Source organism: Salvia hispanica, unplaced genomic scaffold (genome assembly GCF_023119035.1).
Source record: "Salvia hispanica cultivar TCC Black 2014 unplaced genomic scaffold, UniMelb_Shisp_WGS_1.0 HiC_scaffold_51, whole genome shotgun sequence".
In the NCBI taxonomy this organism is placed as follows: domain Eukaryota; kingdom Viridiplantae; phylum Streptophyta; class Magnoliopsida; order Lamiales; family Lamiaceae; genus Salvia; species Salvia hispanica.
Window position 1 is genome coordinate 1 of NW_025952256.1, and position 11,781 is coordinate 11,781.

Consider the following 11,781-nt stretch of genomic DNA (forward strand, 5'->3'; position numbering starts at 1 on the left):
TTGTCTCCCCCTCTATGCGTGTCTTTATGATTTTGTATACCTGTTATCTTATTGAACAGTCAAGTTCCCGTTAAACCATCCACACCCTCAACACGACCATGTACAAAGCGAACACTACACCTATCCATTATCCCATGACATTGCACAAGAACCACCTTTTATTAAACAAATCAAACTTCTTGATTACAGTCTGATATTCTTTGTAATTTACTATTTTTGTAGTTATGCAAGTCATTATCTTCATTGAGAAGGTATTCGAGTGCACTAGGGATTGTAAAAATCAGCTTAAAACTGGATGCATTACCTGTTCAAATAAAGAAGGAGCTTCGGACTATTGGAGCTCGTAAGTTTTGTTTGTTGAAATTTTCCTCTTTTATAGTTTATACGCTATGCTCATCTTTGCCTGTACAAATTTTGTTGCATTTTCATAAAATAACAATAACTCTTAAAAGTTCTAATGTGTTTCGTGACCTTTTCGCTTGTAGAATTAGAAGCTTTAATTGCTGATCCTGCACACGGGTGGGATTTAGTACGTGACTTTGTAAGTCGAGACCCTTACAGTTTTTCTGCTTGGAATCACTGCTACAAAGTAATACTCAGGTAATAGTTGGTGCAAATTAGATTATTGAATTTCATACTAGTACAATTTTTATTTTGCTTCCTCAAGTCTGTTGATCACATATTCAGAATGAATCGACTATCAAGACGCAACAAACTCCTTCATTCCATGAGAGTGAAACACAAAGATTCTATACCACCTATTCTTATTACCGGTCACCAGTTTACTATGATCAGTCAGCATCAGACTGCTGCTCGAGAATACTTGCACGCCTATAAACTGATGCCTGACAATCCCTTGATCAACCTTTGTGGAGGTATGCATCTTCGCCTCTTAGAATTAAAGATTAGTATAAAATTACTTGCCTCAGAAAAAAGGTTAAATTCATTTATATTCCTAATATTTTTCTAGGAACTGCCTTGATAAATTTGTCCCTTGGCCTCCGACTTCAAAACAAGCACCAGACTTTCTTACAAGGGCTCGCGTTCCTCTATAACAACTTGCGCCTTTGTGGAGACAGTCAGGTTTGTTTCTTATAAGTTCTCTCTCAGTCTACTATCTTTCGAGATTCTAATTCCCATGTTTAGCGCTTTAGGGGAGTTCACTTTTGGATGGTAGTTTAGATTGGCATGAAATATGATACTACAATTGAAGGATGATAAGATCGAATGAGTTAAGATTATTCAATCCATCGAAGCATGACTTTACAGTGTAAATTCTCTTGCAGGAGGCATTGTACAACATTGCTCGGGCGTACCATCATGTTGGCCTTGTTTCTTTGGCTGCTCAATACTACGAGAAGGCACTGACCACCCGCGAAAAGGATTATCCCATTCCAACGCTCCCGTATGAGAATCAAAATGCCACCAAGATCAAAATGCCAGGCTACTGTGATCTTCGTCGCGAAGCAGCTTACAATCTTCATTTGATATATAAGCAAAGTGGGGCATTTGATCTTGCTAGACAGGTCTTGAAAGATCATCTTGTGTTATGATAGTATAGTTTTTATGCAGAGAAACTAGGATAGAACAAAGCAAACTAAATGTTTTAGTTAACACTTGAATCTTTTATTTATTTTGTAATCCCCTTTTTTTCCCATATATATGTAGCTTTGCCAGTCTCTATTTTTTATGCATTATATAGAGATATATAGAGGCGTGGGACTAATAAAATACTAGCATGAATTTATAAATTTTAGTCCCCACATCCATAACAAAGATGGAAAATACTGATAAAAAAGTCCACGAAGAAATTAATGAGAGAAATAAAATTAAATAATATTCGTGCTAGTTCTTTTTGTCAAAAGTCCCTGACATAAGAGAGTGCAATGTCCAATATGCCACCTCCTCCAAATGTAAAAAATAAAACACCGTGGTAATATAAATATAAAATTCAAATTACATTATATTAGTACCCAAATTTTATTTTATCGAGTAAAAAGTAGTGAAAACTAGTTATAATTGGGCTGGATTATTTGGATTATAATTATAATTTTTCTTTTCAATGATGTAATCCAGCTCAAATTCCACAGATTTAGCCCACTAATTTCCATTAATCATTATTAAGAAAAAAAAAATACTAGTGAGAGTAGGAAAACGGTCCTACTCGCTGAGTAAAACAGCATAGTAGGTGTTGAGTAATAAGATAAAAACGACAGCGTAATGATGATTTTCCTCTGCTTTATATTTTGGGTAACGATTTAACAAAATAATAGAGTATATATTATTAAACGGCATATTTATTTACGAAAAGCATTTCTCTTCAAAAACCCTAATTTATTTCTCTACTTACAATTCCTGGGAAATTCGTTACCGCCGTCTTTTCGCTCTTGTTATTTTTCCAGTGCTGCAGAAAAATCCCCTATTTTCTTGGTAAGTATTCCTGATTTTTCTTTATTTTTGTTGATTTTTTCTGAATTTTGTCTGATTTTTCGGGTGTTATTTTATTTGTTTTTTTTTCAAATTTCAATTTTTGCGTTATTTCTGAGCAAATTATTATCTTTATATTATTCAATCTTCGATAAATTAGTTTTTCCTTGTTCGATTTCGGAAGTTATGGATTCCTTTTTCTGATTTGAAAAATTACTGCTTCTGTCCTATAAATTTGATAATTGCTTGAAATGTCATCACTGTTTAGGGATTTGAGCTCAGTTAAAGCTGGGATTTTTGTTCACTCCAATTTATGATTCTCAGATTTTGGTGAAGAAAATGTCATCGTCTGAAGCTATGACGTCCATGGCCAACCGGGAGCCGTTCAGCATGAGCTCGCCGACGCCGACGATGAACCCGGCAGCTTCGCAACCGCAGCTGGACCAGCAAATGCACATGTCCTTTATGAATTCTGATGGGGGCGGCGCATTCAGGCAAGTTTCGCCACCGGCGCCATTTCAATCTGTCCCCGCCAGGCAAGTATCGCCGCCACCGGCTCCATTTCAATCTGTCCCCACCGGCGCTGCAGTGATAAGCCAGTCTGCTGCTGAGCAGAAGCGGAAGAGGGGCCGACCACGGAAGTACGGGCCTGATGGCAGCATGAACCTTCCATTGGGTTCGCCTCAGCAGGCCAATGCGGCTATGTCGCAGCAGAATTTATCCCCTCCACCAGGGGGTGCGATAGTTCCTCATTCGGTGCATATGGAGAGCTTGCCGGCGATTGATGGATCGGGCTCGCCCACAGCCAAAAAGGCCAGAGGCAGGCCCCGTGGTTCGAGGAATAAAGCAAAGCAGCATCCCGAAGTTTTAGGTAATTTGATCTATGTTTATGTTATTTATAGGTGCTGGTGTGATCAAGTTACAATCTTTGCAATAAAATATTTTCTTGTACAGAAAAGCGTCGGGCACCATGTGCGGGCATGTTTTTCTCTGTGTGTATGTGTATAATATACTACTACTAATTAATACTCCTCAATCCCAATTAAATCTGACGTTTTCTTTTTGGGTTTCCCCGGAAACCAAATGTTTCATATTTATTGGGACGGAGGGAGTATATATGATAGATTCTGAATGCTATAAGTTGCTTTACTTGACTGGACCACAACTTATTTGTGGCTCTGATATTTATTCTGATGATTCTGTTTTCTTATTTCAATCATACATTCACGTTTCATTGTGGTAGGATATATTATAGTAATCCGAATCAGTTAATTTATGTATAATTCAACCATGATAGCTTCGAATGCCTTACTACTAAGCTGGAACCTTGGATTTCCTGAATCTAAAATTTGCAACACAACCCAGGATCTAAGATTCTAATTTGAGGGAATTTTACCAGCATGCCCCCTTGTTTCATCTAGAATCTTTCTTCAGCAACAATCTTAAATTATTCTAGTGCGTTCTCCTGTGAAATTTTCTAGCTTTTCTATCGGTGCTCAATTGTTCTGCATTTGTTTAACTGGGAGGTGGGAACTGACAATGTAGTTCTGCTGTCTTATTGGGGCGATATTTCCCTTTTGTTCTTAATTTGTTGTTTCCATTTTTCTATTTTAACCTTTTTTTATTATATTATTTATTCTTGGCCTACTGCATTTTCTCTTCTTAGTAGCATGCGCTTCCTGTTCTTATTCTCGGTTTATTAAATTCTGACTGAAACTCTGCTTGCAGGTTCAACTGGTATTGGTTTCGTACCACATATTCTCAACGTGAATGCTGGAGAGGTTAAATGTGTTCAATCTTTTTTCTTTCTGATCTGTATTAATCTGTCTCGAGAATCTTTCCCTTGTTAACGCTTCATTTGCAATCAAAGTTGGTCAATTAAATTATACTTGTATATATCCTTTTGCTGGTTGTGTAGCATGCCAACAATAAGCATACATGTAGTACATCTAGTATCTGTTGTCAATTCTCTCACAGTTTGATCTAGCATTAAAATATAGATGATTAGCTGATTTCAATAACTGGATGCTGGTATGAGGGCTAGCGAATTTTCAATTGGACGTTGTGCTACACTGTTCCTTTCCTGCAGGAACTGGAGATGTGGTGTCCCATCACTTTTTTTTTTTTTTGCTATAATCACTCGAGAAGCTTATTCGATTCACTTATACCACGATGTGCTTTGTGGTTCTGCAAGTCATGAATGCAATGAGATATGGAAGAGATCATTTCAAAATGTTACTGAACATGGACATTATTTTTTACAGGATATCTCTTCGAAGATAATGGCCATTTGCCAGAATGGACCCAGGGCAGTTTGTGTTCTCTCTGCCAATGGGACCGTATCTATGGTAACGCTTCGTCAGCAAGCAACATCTGGTGGAACTGCCACCTTTGAGGTACTACTTTTCTTTTAACTTTTTCATAATTATTATGCATTCCTCATTCTTTTGGGTGTTCTGTTTTAAGGATTTATGTCTTATTGTATTTTTATTATGCAACATATCCACCGTCTCCTGAAGATAGCTTCAATCATGTGGTATGAATAACATATATTTCTTCGCACGGATTTGCTTGTTATACTCTATTGCATCCATAATTGGTTAATAAAATACCAATAATATCTGAATGGGTCTGATACTTCAACCAGTTATGCATAGATGTTTACTTTTTTTCAATGTTTAAAAAAAAAAATTCTTAGTGAGTTATCATCTAATTTCCTGGTTATACTTTACTTCTTGCATTTCAAACCAAATTAGGAGCAAAAAGAATTTCGTAATTGATTGACGCTTCATTGAGACAAAATCTAGGCTAGGCTGTGGTATCATAACTGTTTTGCTTAAGCTTTTTTCATTACTGGCATTTTTATATCACTATGTAATATGTTCTCCTCTGACCTCTCTTGAATAAGCATCTGTTGTTCTGGTCTCTACAGTTCTTGGTATAATTTTCTCATTCAATTTGTGTAGGGTCGGTTTGACATCTTATCCCTCTCTGGATCGTTCATGCTAACTGAAGTTGGCGGTCAGAAAAGCAGAATTGGTGGGTTGAGTGTTACTTTAGCTCAACCTGACGGAAGCATCATGGGTGGTTGTGTTGCTGGTTTATTGGTTGCTGCATCCCCGGCTCAGGTAGTCTGCTTACTCAAAGTCACTTAAAACATGGGCCATGATTTGATTGCATCTGTCTTTGGCAACATCATGTTTGCCTGTAGAAAGTAACCCCAGCTCTCTTTTGTCCAGGTTATAGTGGGGAGCTTTCTGCCTGATGGCCAAAGGGATGTTTCGACAAATTATGTGGAACCTTCATCAGCTCCAAGATTGAACCAAGGTGCTGGTGCTGGTGCCAGCAGCTCCCCATCACGAGGAACTCTCAGTGAATCATCAGGTGGACCTGCAAGTCCACTAAATTTGAGCTCCGGTGCTTACAACATCACACAAGGCATGTCAGGCATTCCATGGAAATAACTAGTTTTTGCAAAATGCTTCCTTGGAGTATGAAGATTATGTGACATTAGACTTGCTGTAATATTACTTTGTAACAGAGAGAGAGAGAGAGAGAGAGACCAAAGATGGCATTCCTTGTTTGGAATGCATGTAGTAGAGCTAGGTTCTTACCCAACTGATGTTCTTGTTTTTCCATTTTCCATTCCAGCTGGTGGAGTTGAGTTGTTGTTGTAGAAACATTTTTTAGTTTAAATCTTCTTCTGACTTAGTGATTTTGCGTTTTCTAAATTATAGTACATGTCGGTTTCTTAGTCCATTTTATGAAACTTAAAAATGAAAGATGAAGTTGCACTTGAATATGTATCAGGCAGCTCATTTTGAGCAGACCAGCCCTTTCTCAACTTGTACTTTCTCGATTCCTGCATCAAGCTTGTTGTTACAGTTAATGCTGTTGTTCTGTGTTATACATAGCCCTCAACTTGGACAGGCATTCTATCCACCTTCAGATCCACACACAACAGTCAACACTATTACATTGACTCAAATTCATTTTATAAAAAGTCCACGAATCAAATTCATAAAGAAGTCTCTATCAAAGTCCAAACTTCGACGAAAATTCTTGGTATTTTACTATACCACAATATTTGATTCGCATATTCTTACATTAAACTACAATATATTCATGTCGTCGTCTCATTCCAAGTGAATCATTTTTTTCATGTCCCACTATAATTAAATGACACATTTCTAAAATATAGAAAATTCATTATCTTTATTTGTTTTCTTCTTTGTTACTTTATTCTCTTCATTTAACTCACGAAACAATACTTTATAGAATATTCCACTTAGAATGGGACGGAGGGAGTAGTAACAGCGCAACACGGTTATGCGCCAAGAGTCTTCTCTCGTCTTCTTGTGGCCATGCTATATTTTCTTTGAGATAATTAATAAATGACGTGACGCCCAATATTCTTGGTCATTAGACTGACTAATTATGAATATCAACAAATTAGAATAATAGTTACATAACATAATATTTTCCTATAATTATAAAACATAGCGTTAAGAAAAGATAATAGTACAAATTTTAATGAATAATTTTAAGATAAAAAGAGAACAATTTTCCATATAAATAAATATCGACCACAACACTACTCCTACTAGAATTGAGTGAAGTTGAAAGAAAAATCAAGAGAGAGAGAGGCTTCTGATGGCGCTGAAAGTGCTTGCAGCTCTAGACTCGGCAAAGACACAGTATTACCATTTCAAGGCGATCGTGGTGGCCGGAATGGGGCTTTTCACCGACGCCTACGACTTCTTCTGCCTCCCTCCCATCCTCAAACTGCTCGCCCGCATTTACTACTCCGACCCCTACGTCCCCACCGTCGTCGCCTCCTCTATGCTCGCCGCGGCCCTCCTCGGCGCCGCCATTGGCCAGGTCGTCTTCGGCCACCTCGGGGACCGCATCGGCCGCCGCCGCGTCTACGGCTTCTCTCTCCTCCTCATGATTTTCAGCTCCATCTGGTGCGGTTTCTCCGCCTGCACCTCCCGATCGTGCGTGCTGCTCACGCTAGGGTTCTTCCGATTCGCGCTCGGCGTAGGCATCGGCGGCGACTACCCGCTCTCCGCCACCATCATGTCGGAGTTCGCCAACCGCCACACGCGCGGGGCCTTCATCGCGGCCGTTTTCTCGATGCAGGGGTTCGGGATCCTGGTGAGCTCGGCCGTCACCATGGCGGTGTGCGCCGTGTTTGACCGCGCCACGGACGGAGAGACGCCGCAGGCAGCGGACTTGGCGTGGAGGCTCATACTCGTGCTTGCGGCGGTGCCGGCGGGGCTCACCTATTACTGGCGGATGATGATGCCGGAAACTGCCAGGTTATTAATATACTTAAATAAATATAATTAATTGTATTTTGATTAATACTACCATCCACGAAAATTTATCCCATTTTTCCATTTCCGTCCGTCTCCCAAAATTTGTCCCATTTCACTTTTACATATTTCACTAACTCATTCCTACTCACATTTTATTATAAAACTAATATATAAAAGTAGGACCCACAATCCACTAACTTTTTCAACTCACTTTCTATTACATTTCTTAAAACCCGTGCCCGGTCAAACCGGGACGAATTTTCATGATCGGAGGTAGTATAGTAAATCAAAACATTAATAAGTGTAGGTTCACGGCGCTGGTGGAGAAAAACGTAGAGCAGGCGGTGAGGGACATGCAGGGAGTTCTGGCCGTCTCCCTCGCCCAAATCGCTGAAGAAGAAGAAGAAGAAGAAGAAGAAGAAGAAGAAGAAGAAGAAGAAGAAGAAGAAGAAGAAGAAGAAGAAGAAGAAGAAGAAGAAACCCCCTCCCGAAACCCCGAATCCTACCCCCTCCTCTCCGGAGAGTTCTTCCACCGCCACGGCTGCGACCTCTTCGCCTGCGCAGCCGCGTGGTTCCTGGTGGACGTGGTGTTCTACAGCATCAACCTCTTCCAATCCAGCATCTACCGCCACTTCCTCCCCAAGCACCACATGAACGTCTTCCAAGAGGCCTTCCACGTCGCCAAGCTCCAATCCATCATCGCCGTCTGCTCCACCATCCCCGGCTACTTTGCCGCCGTCTACCTCATCGACCGCGCTGGCCGGGTCAAGATCCAGCTCACCGGCTTTTTCATCATGGCGTTAGGCCTCCTCGCTATTGGAATCCCTTACAAATTCTGGCGCAACACCACCAACATGGGCTTCATGGTTCTATACAGCTTGACCTTCTTCTTCGCCAACTTGGGCCCCAACACCACCACCTTCATCGTCCCCGCCGAGCTTTTCCCTGCCAGGTTCCGGGCCACGTGCCATGGGATATCCGGGGCTGCCGGGAAGCTGGGGGCGGTGGTGGGCTCCGTGGGGTTCTTGAGAGCTTCCACCACGGGGGAGGGGGAGGGGGAGGGGATGACGGCGGCGCTGGTCATCCTGGGAGGGATTTGTGTGGTGGGGATGGCGGTCACGTATTTGCTCACCCCCGAGACCATGGGGAGATCATTGGAGGAGAATGAATGTCAAAACGCTACTCTCTCCGCTCCTTAATTATTGCCTTACTATGTTTTGTCTCCTACCTACTCTTTTCAGTTTTCATCACAGCATATATAATACTACACTCATTCATTTAAGCAATTATATTCTCACTTATTTATTTAATTCACATATCTAATGTTGAAATTTATGCATGCGAAGATGATGAAGCATAGATTAGTTGATAAGACATTTTTCCTCTGATCAATCAGTCGGAGGTGTGTTGGAGTATTTTGAGTTGTTACGATAAAAATTTTATGCATGAGATTAAGCTAGAAATGAAACACGAGGTAATCGATAATACAACCGCAAACGTCTTGAACCCCAAAAAAAATTATACTACTTTTTTCATGCGAAAGGGAAATTAATTGTCTTATTCCTTGAACATCACAACAAGATCATACTTAAGATAAAACTTACTTAAGATAAAGAGAAAAATAAAACAACAACAACTACAACACTTAGAAAATGGAGTATAATTCAATCGATATATATATATATATATATATATCAACGGCTTTTGGTTGGGAATGAGGCCATTTTGTTGATACCACACATCCCCTCTGGCTTCCCATTGTTTCTCTTCATTCTTATAAAACCCTTCTCCCCCCATTTTGGCCCCCAAGAATTCTTCACTATCACATAGTCCAACCCTTTGCTCGTGCCGTATCCCACGGCTGCCACTCCGTGATCAAGATCGGTTCCACAATGCCCGTCAAACACGCCCTACACAAATCAATATAATTAATGCCCCCTTTACTTTAATTTGTGGATTAATTACTAATTAATTACACATTGAGTAACTGACTTAAGTATACTTACTCCATTATAGAACTGGAAGTCTCTCCCAGAAGCATCGATGGCCACACTCAGGGGTTGGTTTGCCAGAGCTTTCAAGAAGCTCTTTTCGTCGTTAGCCGGCACGTCGTGGTAGCCATCAATTGTCACAACTTCCGCCTCATCCTAAATTAGAATTAAACTAGCTAGCTTACCAATGGGTCCAAACTAACATACCAACAGTTGATAAAATTAAAATCATCAGGTTAAAGAAAAAAGGAAATTAATATGCCAAGACTCACCCTGCTTTCTTGACAAGTTCCTTCCTCCATCAGGTAAGGGTAGTCGTCTTCCTTATGGAGACCTTTGTTTGAGACGATAAAGGAGAATGCATAGTCCATTAGGCCGCCGTTGCAGCCATTGTTATAAGCCGTGTCACAATCGATGAGCTCTTGCTCAGACAACTCAGTTAAGTTCCCCGTCACAATTTGGTTGATCCCTTCGACTGCAGCCACGGTTGAAAACGCCCAACAACTGCCTGCATTTTGATTGGGTATTAATTTGAAGGATTATCAATATTGATATGGTGAATCAACACATATATATACTTACTTTTTTTATCTATTTAAATTAAATTTCCTTGTATAAACTAAATTAATGTTACGTACCACATTGACCCTGGTTCTTCACCCGTGTAACGGCTCCTTTCTTCCTCCAATCTACGGATTTAGGCACATCCACAAAATCCCTATACTTAAAATTCTCACCCCTCTTGGGAATTTGATCGGATTTGAGACCTAAAAACATTTTCTTGAACTCATCATGGCTCAAATCGGAGAACTCATTCAAGCCTAGCCAATAGTTGCTAACAACCTTATTCCTCTCATCAATGTGCTTCAAATTATCCTTAAAAATCTCAAACCTATGCAACTTCTCCTCTAGGGTTTTGTACATCTTGCCATGCTTGTCCACCCAAGATTCGAATAGATTGATGAGCTTATCAATGGACGTTAGATCTTCAGGCTCGTAGCCCACGATTGAGAGCTCACGTGCATAAGCTGTGGTGCCGGTGTAGAATAGTGCAAAAGTGGCTAGAATAAATAACTTGGAATATAGAGAAATGAACATGTTTTGAGGCCAGAATTGAAGAATTGGTGGTTGTTTTGATGAATGAGAAGATGATGAGAAACAATGGAGATTGTTGAGAAATTTATACATGTAATATGTTGGTGCAGAATAGTATATTTAATCATATATATTAAATGCTTCTGATTGAAAAGTAAGATAGTACTGTATAAAAATTATTGTCTGACTATACGGAAACTTTAAGGTTAATTCTATTTCAACAGCCTTTCAATCAAAGCATGTTTGTAATTCAATATTTTGATCATTAATTAGGGAGTACTACTATCTTGGATATATTACATCCAAATATATCAATGGTTAATTCATCATTTAATTGCTAACTACAATTAATTTAAAGTCATATGATTTTAGAAAATGTGTGGTCTATAATTTATCATGTGTAATTTTCGTTTTTATTAATAAAATAAAAAAAGATAAAAAAAACTCCAAATTAGAGTTTTGGATGAAAATGTCAATATAGTATTTCGAAAATATCAACACAATGCTTTAAAAATGTTAACACATTGCTTATGATTGACATTCTACATGTATTATATTGACATATTTTATATAGCATGTTGACATTTCTATTTGTACGAAAAAATTAAAAAATTTCAAATTTTTTTCAAATTTTGGACGTCGGAACATATGCATATGATATCATTGGAATCCTTATGAAATTATCTTTAATTTGATATATGTTATATGAATTTAAAGTTTTGGGATTTCTTTTAAAAGTTAGTTATAACTAAACATGTAGTTAATTGACATTAATCTGTTGGGGTTTGGTGCCCCTTAGCGGAAGACTTGTGCAAAACAAATAAATTAGACGTAGGATCTATTTGACCCGATTATGCGATTAATCAATTCAATGTTAAACAGATAATTGCATGCTAGAAAGCAAATAATTCATGCTCAAAGATAGTAAACCTAATACATGAATTCTA

At 39.1% G+C, this 11,781-nt stretch overlaps 4 protein-coding genes across 5 annotated transcripts; 3 read left to right on the forward strand and 1 right to left on the reverse strand.

The window, feature by feature from the left end:
* Window positions 1-204: 204 nt before the first annotated feature.
* On the forward strand, window positions 205-1,683 carry LOC125199447 (general transcription factor 3C polypeptide 3-like). Its single transcript, XM_048097452.1, has 5 exons — window positions 205-343; window positions 486-600; window positions 688-875; window positions 971-1,083; window positions 1,287-1,683. The coding sequence occupies exons 3-5, from the start codon at window positions 689-691 to the stop codon at window positions 1,551-1,553; spliced, it is 567 nt and encodes a 188-aa protein (XP_047953409.1). The 5' UTR covers window positions 205-343; window positions 486-600; window position 688; the 3' UTR covers window positions 1,554-1,683.
* Window positions 1,684-2,271: 588 nt separating this feature from the next.
* LOC125199448 (AT-hook motif nuclear-localized protein 10-like) lies at window positions 2,272-6,138 on the forward strand. Its single transcript, XM_048097453.1, has 6 exons — window positions 2,272-2,430; window positions 2,752-3,298; window positions 4,156-4,208; window positions 4,692-4,823; window positions 5,394-5,555; window positions 5,667-6,138. The coding sequence occupies exons 2-6, from the start codon at window positions 2,767-2,769 to the stop codon at window positions 5,889-5,891; spliced, it is 1,104 nt and encodes a 367-aa protein (XP_047953410.1). The 5' UTR covers window positions 2,272-2,430; window positions 2,752-2,766; the 3' UTR covers window positions 5,892-6,138.
* A 913-nt stretch (window positions 6,139-7,051) lies between these two features.
* LOC125199449 (probable inorganic phosphate transporter 1-10) lies at window positions 7,052-9,030 on the forward strand. 2 transcript variants are annotated; one of them, XM_048097455.1, is made up of 3 exons: window positions 7,052-7,748; window positions 8,056-8,140; window positions 8,210-9,030. In XM_048097455.1, exons 1-3 carry the CDS (start codon window positions 7,081-7,083, stop codon window positions 8,945-8,947), a joined length of 1,491 nt encoding a protein of 496 aa, XP_047953412.1. In that variant the 5' UTR covers window positions 7,052-7,080; the 3' UTR covers window positions 8,948-9,030. The 2 variants fall into 2 exon arrangements, with proteins under 2 accessions (XP_047953412.1, XP_047953411.1); XM_048097454.1 differs by having other exon boundaries at window positions 8,056-9,030.
* A 257-nt stretch (window positions 9,031-9,287) lies between these two features.
* On the reverse strand, window positions 9,288-10,878 carry LOC125199445 (cysteine protease XCP1-like). The gene is made up of 4 exons (XM_048097450.1): window positions 10,378-10,878; window positions 10,012-10,247; window positions 9,755-9,895; window positions 9,288-9,658 (listed from the first exon to the last, which is right to left on the reverse strand). The coding sequence occupies exons 1-4, from the start codon at window positions 10,835-10,837 to the stop codon at window positions 9,443-9,445; spliced, it is 1,053 nt and encodes a 350-aa protein (XP_047953407.1). The 5' UTR covers window positions 10,838-10,878; the 3' UTR covers window positions 9,288-9,442.
* Between the last annotated feature and the right edge of the window lie 903 nt (window positions 10,879-11,781).

Excerpts from the sequence above, each read along its gene's own strand:
- LOC125199449 (XM_048097454.1), top strand. The coding sequence starts at position 7,081 with ATGGCGCTGAAAGTGCTTGCAGCTCTAGACTCGGCAAAGACACAGTAT. Across the intron at positions 7,749-8,055 it reads ATGATGCCGGAAACTGCCAG|GTTCACGGCGCTGGTGGAGA; the intron begins GTTATTAATATA and ends TAATAAGTGTAG.
- LOC125199447 (XM_048097452.1), top strand. The coding sequence starts at position 689 with ATGAATCGACTATCAAGACGCAACAAACTCCTTCATTCCATGAGAGTG. Across the intron at positions 876-970 it reads CTTGATCAACCTTTGTGGAG|GAACTGCCTTGATAAATTTG; the intron begins GTATGCATCTTC and ends ATATTTTTCTAG. Across the intron at positions 1,084-1,286 it reads GCCTTTGTGGAGACAGTCAG|GAGGCATTGTACAACATTGC; the intron begins GTTTGTTTCTTA and ends ATTCTCTTGCAG.
- LOC125199445 (XM_048097450.1), bottom strand. The coding sequence starts at position 10,837 with ATGTTCATTTCTCTATATTCCAAGTTATTTATTCTAGCCACTTTTGCA. Across the intron at positions 9,896-10,011 it reads GAACTTGTCAAGAAAGCAGG|GATGAGGCGGAAGTTGTGAC; the intron begins GTGAGTCTTGGC and ends ATTCTAATTTAG. Across the intron at positions 9,659-9,754 it reads ACTTCCAGTTCTATAATGGA|GGCGTGTTTGACGGGCATTG; the intron begins GTAAGTATACTT and ends TGATTTGTGTAG.
- LOC125199448 (XM_048097453.1), top strand. The coding sequence starts at position 2,767 with ATGTCATCGTCTGAAGCTATGACGTCCATGGCCAACCGGGAGCCGTTC. Across the intron at positions 4,209-4,691 it reads TCAACGTGAATGCTGGAGAG|GATATCTCTTCGAAGATAAT; the intron begins GTTAAATGTGTT and ends TATTTTTTACAG. Across the intron at positions 4,824-5,393 it reads GTGGAACTGCCACCTTTGAG|GGTCGGTTTGACATCTTATC; the intron begins GTACTACTTTTC and ends CAATTTGTGTAG.